This window comes from Phalangium opilio, unplaced genomic scaffold, assembly GCF_054372755.1.
Source record: "Phalangium opilio isolate 3A_F unplaced genomic scaffold, DU_Popi_V2 ptg000200l_1, whole genome shotgun sequence".
Lineage (NCBI taxonomy): Eukaryota > Metazoa > Arthropoda > Arachnida > Opiliones > Phalangiidae > Phalangium > Phalangium opilio.
Window position 1 is genome coordinate 603,291 of NW_028324213.1, and position 12,412 is coordinate 615,702.

Here is a 12,412-nt window from a genome sequence, read left to right on the forward strand (position 1 = left end):
TTAAAAGCGCCGCACGTGGACTGTTTGGGATGGAGAGGTTGGAAAACTTAGGAAAATAGAACTTTATGACCCTTAAAATAGTGACTCATAGCATGGGCTGCATGGGAACGCGTATACTAACCTTGCATCTGCATGCATTAGAAAGATCAACAACAATCAAGGTTCAGGGTCGCCCCTATGGGGGGGATTTCTTCAGCCAATGAGTAGCTGGAGGGTTTTGGGCTGGACGCTTAAGGATTGGGCTATTTGGTGAGAAAAAGAGCTGGGTCCCTTCAAGACGAAATAGTCAGAATCTTTTTTAGGACAGTCCAGTGCAAAGCGCGCTCGCGAAAAGACGTACTAGAAAACCCCACAATGGGTTATTAGATGCCCCAGAATGGGCGAATGTAGTTCGTTCCATAACGAGCGACCTTTTTAAATACCCTAGCCGGGTATCCCCTCCCATACCCCGAGAACGGGTTTAGTATTCGCCTCAGAATGGGTGAAAATGTCCCACAGGGACGCAACGAACTCCTTCCACGGTATGGACACAGTGCTCAGCAGCGACTTTCATAACTTCAGTTTGTTTAATAAAAGACTATACTTATAAAAATTCGAACCAGTATAAAATTATTTCACAAGTATTGTCCAGTGGCAACATTTTTTGGTGCCGAACCCCGGGAGAGTTACGGACAATCCGGGAAAGTTACAGAAAATTACGGACATTCCGGGAAACAGAACAGTAAGTGCAAACTTGTAAAATTGGTTTGACATGGCGAGTCTACGAGAAGACGACACTAGCGGCGATGACATGCCCTTAGCTAGCGTTCGAGTCAACGAGAGAAAGAAGAGAGAAAGCCTAAGGAAGCTGAAAATCATAAGAGATTCAGCGAGCAGAAGCACCCAAAAGGTGATAGCTGATTTAGCTTTGTTACTGACCGATGGACGCCCTGCTGACGTGGATGACACCTTGGCCTTACTAAAGGAGATAGAATCGGAACTAAAAGGTCTCAACTCCAAAATTCAAAAGCTGGTTACCGATCTACAGGAACTGGAGAGCGAGATACAAACAGCAAGGGACACGCAAGACAGCATCACACTGGCGAGGAGCAGAGCCCGTCGGAAAAGAAGAGAATCAACGCCCGAGGACATCTTATCGCGGTCGCCGTCGCATACGAGTTTCGGGTGCCCCGCGAGTTCGTGCGGTAACGGTTCTCACGAAGAAACGACAACTAAGCTTCCGCGGTTAGAAATGCCCAAATTTGATGGAGATATCACAAAGTTCAATTCGTTTTGGAGTCAATACACCGCAGCAGTTGGAAACTGAAGACTACCAAAGGTAGAGAAATTTAACTATTTAGTTTCATATTTAACTGGCGAAGCCAAAAGAGAAGTAGCATGCTATAACGCGTCGGATGAATCGTATGATGAAGTCGTGAAAAAGTTAAAACGTCGCTTCGGTAGAACCGATTTAATTAAACTAACTCACATGAAGAAACTAACAAACCTGCCCCCAGCGAACGATTTGCCTTCGCTTCGTAACCTTGTCGAAACATGTGACGTTCATTTACGTAGTTTAAAGGTCTTAGGCGTAGAAATAGCTAAAGAAACTTGTTTATGCCCGTCTATATTAAATAGCTTACCAGAAGACATTCGATTAGAATTCAGTAGAACCCGAGCTAATGACAGTGAATGGGATGCAGAAAGTTTAGTGGAATTTGTCAGGAAAGAACTAGAAAGTAGAGAGAGAGCCCTTGTTTTAGGAGCGCCAATGAAATAGGAAAGGGTTTGGACAGGGAATAATAACCCACATGGTAATTACTACGCAAACAACCGCTTCCGTAGGCCTCATGTAGCGTCCGCGGCAGCGCTCCATACCCACATGTACTGTATCTTTTGCGAAAGCTCGTCGCATTCGTCCTCCCTTTGTTCTGCCTATTCTATCGATGAAAAGAGAAGAAAAATACTAAGAGCGAGAAGGTGTTTTATATGCCTGAGAATGGGGCATGAAGCAAAAAGGTGTCCCTCAAACGTTAGAAGTTGCAAAATATGCCGTGGAAACCACAACGTGGTTCTTTGCCCTAAAAACATGTCTAACAATAAAGCGTCTTCTAAAATACCAAAAAACCGCCCCCCGCCTTGGGGCATGGCACGAAAGAACCAACAAGAAACTGCTCCTAAAGGGAATGAAGAAAAGGGGACCAACACTGAAGTTCTTACCGTAGGAGTAAAATCAGTCAATTTCTGTAATAGAAACGTACTACTTAAGACAGCTCAAGCTATTGTTAGGAACAACCCTAGGGGGTCAGAGTTCTCAAGCGCGCTGTCTATTAGACGACGGTAGTGAAGCTTCGTTCATACATGAAGCAATATCGCACGCCCTCGATTTACCCGTAGTAGGGGAGGTATATCTCAAAATCAAGAATTTTGGTAATGAACATCCATCAGCTGTATGCCGTAGAAAGGTTAGATTCACACTTGAAAAGAAAGATGAGTCGAAAGCAATCCCTGGAGTTGAACTAATTGCCATTGAAGTGCCATACCTCTGTGAAGTTATGACTATGGCCAATTGTAAGGAGATAGAAGATTTCGTTGAAAAAATGGGTCCCGAATTAGCAGACGAGCTTGGCGAATTTCAAGAAAAGAGTTCAAACATAGACGTATTAATTGGTAGCGATTATTATTGGCAATTTGCTTCTGGAAAGACTGAACGTCTGGGACCTGCTTTGGTCGCATCGGAAACCATTTTTGGGTGGGTTCTTCAAGGACCTCTTAACCTAACTATAGGAGTGAACAGCTGTGAAATCGTCAACCTAAATGTCGAGGTAGAAGAACAAAAGATCTCAGAGACACTACAATCTTTCTAGAAACTGGAATCATTTGGTATAGACACGAAGAAAGATCATTCTCCCCAAGATGATGAAGTAATGCAGACTTTCACTGAAACCATAAAATTCAATGGAAGACGATACGAAACTAAGTTACCATGGCTTGTTGATAAGTCAACGTTGCCAAATAACTTAAGCGTCGCGATTAAGCGCATGAGAGGACTGGTAAAGAAGTTTGAACAAAACCCCACTTCTTACGACAAATATAACAGCGTCATTCAAGAGCAATTAAAGCAAGGCGTAATTGAAAGAGTCACAAGGATTGAAAATACTCCTGGAACTTTCTACCTCCCACATCAAGGCGTAGTAAAAGATGAGAGAGCCACCACCAATTTACGAGTTGTGTATGACGCCTCAGCTCACGTTAAAGGAGCACCTTCTTTAAATCAATGTCCCGCGAGTGGACCCAATCTGAACCCAGAATTGATACCACTAATTATGCGATTCAGGAAGTACCGCATTGCTATAGTAGCAGAAATACGAGTAGAGTTAGCTCCGGAGGACAGAGATTCTGTACGCTTTCTATGGATGGATAAAGACCTTAATCATCGCGAAACAACTCAATTTGAAATTTTTAGACTGACAAGAGTACCATTTGGTGTCACTTCGAGCCCCTTTTTGTTAGCGGCGACGATAAAACATCACCTTAAAAACTATAACGAAGAGTCTGAAGAAACAAAGGCTTTGAGTAACGACTTGTATATAGACGATTTAGTTACTGGGAAGGATGATGTTAACGAAGCATTAGACTTTTCGAAGAAAGCATACCAGATTATGCGAGAAGCGGGAATGAAATTAAGAAAATGGAATTCCAATTCAGAGGAACTACTTCAATTATGGAAATCAAATCAGATGGAAATAGTAGCCGAATCAACAGTTTCGAAAATATTGGGCTTGAAATGGGATCCAAAAGAACATACCTTTAGCTTCGATCTAACCAACCTCATGAAACGTCTCGAAAATATCAAATTAACTAAGCGATTTGTACTCAGCATCGTAGCACAAATTTTCGACCCCCTTGGTATGATATCTCCCTATACCGTAAGAGCGAAGTTTATCTTCCAAACTTTATGGGAAATTGGAGCCGGTTGGGACGACGAACTACCCTCGGAACTAGGAGAAAAATTCAAAAACTGGAGTCTTGAATTGAAATGCTTAGCCGCAATAAAAGTCCACAGATGGATTTCAAGAAGAAATAACGAGTCAAGAAATCCACTGTTTTTGTGACAGTAGTACACAAGCGTACGCGGCAGTAATCTATCTAAGATTTGTTACCTCAACGAACCAAGTGGGCGTAACATTCATAACTTCAAAGGCAAGAGTAGCACCGTTAAAGAAACTGTCCCTTCTACGACTTTAATTAATGGCATGTTTGTTAGGAGCTCGACTAACAAACCTTATCAAAACACTTTTTCCTCACACAAATTCTAAACCACGGATGTGGACGGATTCCATGATCGCCCTTCATTGGGTAAAAAGCCCATCAAAATCGTGGAACAGACAATCCAGCTGACTTGCCAACCAGGGGAGTCAGTGCGATGGATTTAAAAGAGTCGAAAGTCTGGTGGGAGGGACCTCCATGGTTGAAATTAGACCCTACCGAGTGGCCAAAGAAAAGCGAAAATTTAGCCCGAGGCGAAGACGTAAAAAACGAGAGAAGAAAGGTTCCCGTGCTTACGGTGGCTATTGAAAAGAACAGTTCAATAAAAAACCTAATAGCTCTAGAGAATCACAGTACCCTAAATAAAGCGTTACGTGTAACCGCATGGATTATTCGGTTTGTCAACAACATTAAAAAGGCCAAAGCCAATCAAAAACTCACTGGACCTTTAACAGCAGAAGAACTCCTTAACGCCGAATTGATTTGGGTAAAATCCATTCAACTAGAAGATTATCAATCAGAAATAACAGCGCTGAGAGAAAAGGGTGCAGTAGATGTAAAATCCAGTATATCGTCATTAACTCCATTTCTAAACAATGAAGGCATTTTATGTGTTGAGGGAAGACTCGGGAAGGCTACCTTGACGTAGGACGAAAAGCACCCGGCAATCATTAGCAAAAATCAACGATTCACAGAATTACTCGTATGGAGATGTCATGATGAAGTATTACACAGCGGTACCCAAGCTACACTGGCTCAAATGAGATCGAAGTATTGGGTGCCACGGGGCCGACTACTTACAAAATCGCAATTACAAAAATGCTACCTGTGTAAGAAATTCAAATGCACCCCTTCCCAAGGAAAGAATAGACATGACTCCTCCCTTTACAGTTATCGGTATTGACTTTGCGGGCCCCTTATACATAAAAACTACGAAGAACAAGTTGGTGAAAGCGTATATATGCTTGTTCACGTGTGCAGTAACTAGAGCTGTGCATCTCGAACTAGTTACATCATTGACCACGGAGGAATTCGAATGGGCGTTTCGACGCATGATCTCTAGGAGAGGAACACCAACTGATGTGTTCACGGATAATGCCAAAACCTTCAAAAGCGCCAGCTCCGACATGAAATATATTTGGGAACAACTGAAGACACCCCAATTGATGGATTTCTTTGGAAAAAAAGGAATAAATTGGAAGTTCATTGCCGAACGCGGAGCATGGTGGGGAGGTTTTTGGGAGAGAATGGTTAGAAGCACTAAAACTGTCTTAAAGAAGATCCTCGGACACACATGTCTATCTTTTCAACAGCTGTCGACTGTTTTGGTTGAAGTAGAAGCAGTCATAAATTCAAGACCAATTACATAGAACTACAATGACGCTCATGAGCCTACTCCATTAACTCCATCTCATTTTTTGGTAGGGCAAAGATTAACTAGCCTCCCCCTCTGCGATTTAGGAAGCTAGGCTATACCAATCAAACTCAGAAGGACACTATTAAAAGAATTAAGTATCGAGAGGCATTGATGGATAGATTAGCTAAGAGATGGAAAAATGAATACTTGCTAGAACTTAGGTCCGCCCACCATAGAAAATTAGTCAAAGGGGAAACTACTGTTAAACAAGGTGATGTCGTTTTGATACATGATGACAATGTCCCACGTCTCATGTGGAAAATGGCAGTTATTACGGAACCGCAAGTGGCTCGTGTATAGTGCGTACCGCGAACGGAACTATCTTGCGAAGACCGATTCAATTACTGTATTTTCTCGAAATCTAAAGCAGAAGAATCGCGCGGTATGTGCGTGGAAAGTGAAATACAACTCCCCATCTTATTGTATTTCGGGGCGGAGTGTTGAATCCGCGCAATTCACGGTTCCTAAATTTAAAACTTTGCTTTTTCGCAATTAAACTCGTAAAGCTATAGTTCGGTTTTTTCTCATGGTTCGAAACCATGAGTTTTTTTACGTTCAATAGAGAAACTTTGTTAATTTCATCTTACTCTTTTGCCGCTAAAAGAAAATTTTATTACTTTGAACTTTGTTATATATATATTGAAAAGATATCCAAAACCTTTTAAAATGGACATCTGTTTTTAGTTTAGAGCGACTCTCGCTTATTTTTAAAGATAAAGTTAAAACGCCCTTTGTGTGTGAAAAGGGCGAAAGCTCCAAAATATATCTTATACTAAAGAAACGTTTCCTAACTTTGTTTTGTTATACTAGTTCTGTATATGACTCTCTGTAGAAAGCGCAGGAAGTCACTGTGTTCTTGCCAAAGAGAAGCAATAAAATTAAAAGCGCCGCACGTGGACTGTTTGGGATGGAGAGGTTGGAAAACTTAGGAAAATAGAACTTTATGACCCTTAAAATAGTGACTCATAGCATGGGCTGCATGGGAACGCGTATACTAACCTTGCATCTGCATGCATTAGAAAGATCAACAACAATCAAGGTTCAGGGTCGCCCCTATGGGGGGGATTTCTTCAGCCAATGAGTAGCTGGAGGGTTTTGGGCTGGACGCTTAAGGATTGGGCTATTTGGTGAGAAAAAGAGCTGGGTCCCTTCAAGACGAAATAGTCAGAATCTTTTTTAGGACAGTCCAGTGCAAAGCGCGCTCGCGAAAAGACGTACTAGAAAACCCCACAATGGGTTATTAGATGCCCCAGAATGGGCGAATGTAGTTCGTTCCATAACGAGCGACCTTTTTAAATACCCTAGCCGGGTATCCCCTCCCATACCCCGAGAACGGGTTTAGTATTCGCCTCAGAATGGGTGAAAATGTCCCACAGGGACGCAACGAACTCCTTCCACGGTATGGACACAGTGCTCAGCAGCGACTTTCATAACTTCAGTTTGTTTAATAAAAGACTATACTTATAAAAATTCGAACCAGTATAAAATTATTTCACAAGTGTTGTCCAGTGGCAACAGGAGTTTTTATCTACAATGTCCATCATCAGTATTTTCTTTACAATTTTACCGAACGGGTTTTTGAGTGACGCATGGGTTTTTTTTTCTTTAGAGACCAAGGTTTATTTTTGGGCTTATTTAGGGTAGGGTCGGGCGAGGCGAAATCTTTTCAAAGGAAGACGTATGTTTAACTGATTCTCCTCGCTCGACCTTTGACCTGTTTTAATCTTTCTTTTTTCCCTTTTCAATGTATTTTTTATTAAAACGTTAAACTAGTTGAGCAAGCCCAACTTGTTAATTTTAAACTTTTAAATTTATCTGTTTTCAAATAATTTTTCAACACTCCCCAACAAAGACGTTGTCTTTTAAATTATAAATTTACATAAATTTTTACACAATTCAAATTTTGTTTTAATGGTTCATGCAATTACTAAAGTTTACAATGAATTTAACTTATTCTTAAATGGAAAAATTATATTTGATTACATGCTATTAAATACACTAAATTTTACACAAAATAGTTTCTAATTAAATTATTATTCCCTGACAATTTTCATTACAAATGAATAAAATTTCAAGTATTTTGAAAAGGGTTTTTAAGGTAAGATATTTTAATTAAATTAATAATTTAGTTTTTCATTTATTCTTAATCGTTTTTAATCAAACGAGCGCGTTTTACCATCTCTAGTAATTATTACTATTTTGATTTCCACTTTTTTCTTTTTCTTTTTAACATTGTCCTCGTGAGTTAAAACCTGGTTTCCTAATTTAATTGTTCTTTTGATTTTCGTTTACCTTGCTAGGTTGTTCTGATTTCAATTCTAAATTGAATGGTTCTGTTAAAGATCTTTTGTTTTTTGGTTTTCGTTTAAATTTTTTTTGGCGGAGATGGTAATGTTTTCGTGGATTCAAATTTTGGCGGGGGAAGACACGTGGCTCTTTTTACTACGTTTACTAAACCAATTCTCAAAACACTGTTGTTTAAATTGACCGATGGGGAATTGGTAGGTCCTTGGATGACCCAACCAAAGTGAGTTTCCAAACAGACCCAATTTTTTGTAAACCTTTCTACTTTTCCGGTAACTATTTCCCAATAATAATCCCCACCAATTAAAATTTCAACACCTGTATCCCCCATTTTAGATTGACTTGGGGGTCGCATAATTTCAATCCCTTTTGTTACATTAATCTTTCCACCTGATCAAATTCCTTAGTGGAAGTAGCTTCGCACAAGTAAGGAAAGACGACTGCTTGAATTTCTATTGTTTTATTAGGGTCTACCTGACTTTGAAGGTTTAATTTTACTACTTTTCTAATTTCTGAATTTGGCAATTTGTTGGCGAAATTGTATAGCGTAACTGTATAGCGTAACTGTTTGTTTTCCCACTACTGCCGCCGTATTCTGCAGGCTTAGGCTTCCGCGCCCACTTGGATTCTCCTCGCTCATTGGTCCGGAGCGAAATTGGATTCTCTCTTTTGAGTGGGGGAAACGCTTTCTTCACTATTTTGGATTCTGTGACGTGATAGACCGAATAAACAGGCAGATGCTGGGTGGGAATTTTAAACAATTCTACATGGAAAGAGATGTCGTTCAACCTTAATACCCGGTTAACCAGTTTGGGATTTCGGTTACATTTCATTGCTGAACGCATCGAAAGCAGACGACAGCATTTATTCTCTTTCCTACAATGGCCGCGATCGGTGGTGTTTTGATGGCTGATGCTGCTTTAGAAGAAGAGGAACGTGTAATTTATCGAAGGATTAGAGGAGATGGATTTGTTTTGCCGGATGCTGAATTTTTGCGCCAGTATCGAATGACAAAGGTTAAAGTAGAGGCACTCGTCAAAATTTTAACGCCGGAACTAGTGAAAGAACGCCCCCAAGGCTTATACATGCTTAATGTTCAAGACGAGGTCTTAGTTACCTTGCTTTTCTATGGCGCTGGCTCTTTCCAACACAGCCTTGCAAGCAATTACGAACATGGAATGAGCCAATCATCAGTGAGTAGATCTATTGGTCAAGTTACTGATGCAATCAATGCCACGATGAGGCATAATATACGCTTTCCCACTGGAAATGCCGAAGTGGAAGCGATCAAGGTTGGTATTTAGTTTGAGACGATAGATTGTGTAATAAAATTCTAAAATTTAATACGACTGTTGCAGGCGTCATTCAGAGCCAGGTGCGTTTTTCCCGATGTTCTTGGTGCTATTGACTGCACCCACATCCTAATTAAAAAACCAGCTGAGGAACCCAATCTTGATAGGCATGAAAATTATTCCATTAATTTGCAATTGGTAAATGATATTCTAATTCTATCTAACTATAGACAAACTGACAACTAACAGTCCTTTATCATGCTATAGATATGTGACAACGAAACCCGTATCACGGATGTTGTGGCTCAATGGGGTGGTAGCACTAATGATGCTTGCATTTGGCGATTCTGTGGCGTGCTGGAGAGATTTAAGAATCATGAAATGCCTGAAGGATATCTTCTTGGAGACAGTGGCTATCCTCTTCAGCCATTTTTAATGACTCCCCTTCTTCAAGCTAGAACGCCGAATGAGCAACGGTACAACCAACGTCACATGTCAGGTAACTTATGTTTATTAATCTACATATTGTTACATCAATAATATAGGGCTATAATATAAGGCTTCAATATTGCACAAATTTGTTGTTAAGTCTTTTTGTTTAAAGCAGGAGCTATATAGAGCACACACATTGATGTAAACATTTTTGTCACCTAGGTCGCAATGTTATAGAAAGGGTGAATGGCATTTTGAAAATGCGATTTCGATGTTTAGATTCGTCTGGAGGTGTGTTGTACTACAAGCCTGAGAAAGTCAATGACATCATCAGTGCTTGCTGCCTCCTTCACAACTTCTTGTTGAGTGGAGCAATGCCTGCAGAAAACGGTAAATGACGTTTAATTATCGCGTTTATTTTAGTTGCCATATGCTAAACTGAGTGACAGTGTTTGTTTTAGTCTTCAATTTTCCAATAAATTCACTAGCAATGTCCTTCACACACCTAGGTTTCAAACACTTAGTTTTTTATTTTCCATCACTCAATTATACGTGTCCTATTGTCTGATAATAATTCCAAGGCTTCGCAATGGTCATCCTGCAGGAAGATCCGTTCAATAGACACATTTTTAATTATTGTATGGAACATGCGATTTAAAGAAAACTATTCCATTGCAGTTGCACCAAATCCAAACATTGCAAGAAACCCTGTTGATGATGACGACGATGATGATGATGCTGATGATGATAATGAGCTGCTACAAGCAGGCAGGAGAACAAGACAAGCCTTCATTGATCTGGAATGTAAGGGCTTTGATTTATTTTTCATTAGTGTCGTGTTAAACCAACAGCGTGTCAATTCTGCCAGACATGTTACGTACCATAGCGAGACATTGCATTTGAAGTGTAACAACCCATCTAAATCAGTAATTGAGGGGTTATCGAAAGACTCAGGATGTCCCCATTCGGTTATATGATTTTTGTGACAGGATAGGATTACGAAACGTCTGTACGATAAGCATTGCACTAGATATATTGAATAATTTGGAATATACAAAAGATACCAGGAACTATTCGTTGCCTGGATTTACTAAAACACTTGGGACATTCATATGTTGTACTTCAAACTATATTTTGGCCTACGTCGACCACGGCCCCTGAGCTGTAGTATGCCAGCTATTAGTCACGCGTTGGTGTCAGACTGTTCGCGGCCTGGCATAAGGCGCCAAGGCTCGGGCCCCCTCGCCACGACAAGGCCTCTGAAACCATCCCCTATAGCCCACACGGAGGTCGCAGGAGGGAGGGGGAAATTTGACTATAACTGTAATCCAGCGTTTACTTGGTCTTGCAACAATATAACTAGCTCGAACTGAATACACATGTTAGTAATAAAACATGCATTGCGGCTATTGTTATTGTTATTGTTGAAGGGGGTGACGCGTCGCCGCGTTTAGCACCGATACCAAAGGTATATTGTGCGCCCCGAGCTGGTTAGACTGCGAAGAGTCCTGTCGCCTCGATGAATCGGAGAATCCGATTGGCCGAGACAGTAGAGAACTGGTTAGGTTCCATAGTATGCATGTCAAAATGCTCGAACCTCATGGCCGCGAGGTAGTCGCAGCTACAGAGGATATGGGAGGAGGTTTCTTCTACCTCTCGGCAGAACCTACAGAGTGGGTCATCGACGATGCCTAACAAGTGCAGGTGTCTATTCAGCCGGCAGTGACCAGTGAGGAAACTGGTAACCAGCCTAATTTTACTTTTGGTAAGGGCAAGCAGTTCCTTTGCCCTAGTAATGGAGGGACCCAGGATGAATTCCTTGGCTTGTCTCTGTCCATCCATGTCAAGCCAGAGCTGCAGTTGAAGTGCAGACATCCGGTAGTGAATCTTCTGGCGAATTATGCCATGGGGGATGGGAACCGCAGGCTCAGGTCCGAAGAACTTCGCCTCAGCCCCCCTTTTGGCATACATATCAGCCCTCTCATTGCCCAGGTATCCGCAGTGTCCTGGCACCCACAGCAATTGAACCTTGTTGCGGGCAGCCAGAGAACCCAGCAAATCCAGACAACTGAGGACTAGTCTTGAGTCAACAAGGCACTGATCCAGTGCCATGAGGGCGGCCTGACTATCCGAATAAATCTGAATCGTCCGTCCGCGGTAGTTTTTCTTGATGCAGAAATCCGTGCATAAACAAATGGCCATGATTTCCGCTTGGAAAACACTGGCAAAGTTTCCGAGGCTCTCGTGAAAACCAAACTTCTTGGTCAAGCAGTAGACCCCGGCACCAGCTCCAGAGTCCGTCTTTGAGCCGTCCGTGAACCAGACGGACTCCCCCCCAGTTCCGAGGACCGGGGTGGTCTCCCAATCAGTGCGACTCGGAAAGTGCACGCTGAAGGGCTTGTCAAAATGATATGATACAACAGACTTATCTGAGACCATTACAAGTGATGGCTCGAGTCTGCTGTACTCACTAAAGAGCTTAGTGTGACTGAAGTCCCAGTGCTTGGGCTTCCACCAGCCGTGGTTGTTGAGCCTACAGGCTCCCATAATAGCTTCCTGCTCAATAAAGAGGTGTAGAGGAAGCATATTCAGAAGGATCTCCAGAGAGGCTGTGGGGGTAGTCCTCATGGACCCCGTGATGCCGATGCACGGCAGCCTTTGAAGCTTGCGTAGTTCATCTTGGGCCGTTTTAAGGCGAACCCTGGACCACCAGACAAGA

General features: G+C 41.8%; 3 protein-coding genes across 3 annotated transcripts; 2 read left to right on the forward strand and 1 right to left on the reverse strand.

The window, feature by feature from the left end:
• The first annotated feature begins 1,468 nt into the window (after window positions 1-1,468).
• LOC149621760 (uncharacterized) lies at window positions 1,469-4,897 on the forward strand. Its single transcript, XM_089853625.1, has 6 exons — window positions 1,469-1,718; window positions 1,836-2,225; window positions 2,281-2,804; window positions 2,847-4,037; window positions 4,101-4,233; window positions 4,347-4,897. Exons 1-6 carry the CDS (start codon window positions 1,469-1,471, stop codon window positions 4,895-4,897), a joined length of 3,039 nt encoding a protein of 1,012 aa, XP_089709751.1.
• A 223-nt stretch (window positions 4,898-5,120) lies between these two features.
• Window positions 5,121-5,618, forward strand: LOC149621761 (uncharacterized). Its single transcript, XM_089853626.1, has one exon. The coding sequence runs from the start codon at window positions 5,121-5,123 to the stop codon at window positions 5,616-5,618; it is 498 nt and encodes a 165-aa protein (XP_089709752.1).
• A 5,558-nt stretch (window positions 5,619-11,176) lies between these two features.
• LOC149621762 (uncharacterized) lies at window positions 11,177-11,857 on the reverse strand. Its single transcript, XM_089853614.1, has 2 exons — window positions 11,454-11,857; window positions 11,177-11,384 (listed from the first exon to the last, which is right to left on the reverse strand). The coding sequence occupies exons 1-2, from the start codon at window positions 11,803-11,805 to the stop codon at window positions 11,185-11,187; spliced, it is 552 nt and encodes a 183-aa protein (XP_089709740.1). The 5' UTR covers window positions 11,806-11,857; the 3' UTR covers window positions 11,177-11,184.
• Between the last annotated feature and the right edge of the window lie 555 nt (window positions 11,858-12,412).

Coding starts and splice junctions, on each gene's coding strand:
- LOC149621760 (XM_089853625.1), top strand. CDS start 1,469: ATGAAGAAACTAACAAACCTGCCCCCAGCGAACGATTTGCCTTCGCTT. Junction 1,719..1,835: donor TGTCAGGAAAGAACTAGAAA/GTAGAGAGAGAG, acceptor GGCCTCATGTAG/CGTCCGCGGCAGCGCTCCAT. Junction 4,038..4,100: donor AATGCTTAGCCGCAATAAAA/GTCCACAGATGG, acceptor TTGTGACAGTAG/TACACAAGCGTACGCGGCAG.
- LOC149621761 (XM_089853626.1), top strand. CDS start 5,121: ATGACTCCTCCCTTTACAGTTATCGGTATTGACTTTGCGGGCCCCTTA.
- LOC149621762 (XM_089853614.1), bottom strand. CDS start 11,805: ATGGCACTGGATCAGTGCCTTGTTGACTCAAGACTAGTCCTCAGTTGT. Junction 11,385..11,453: donor ACTGCTTGCCCTTACCAAAA/GTAAAATTAGGC, acceptor TGCACTTGTTAG/GCATCGTCGATGACCCACTC.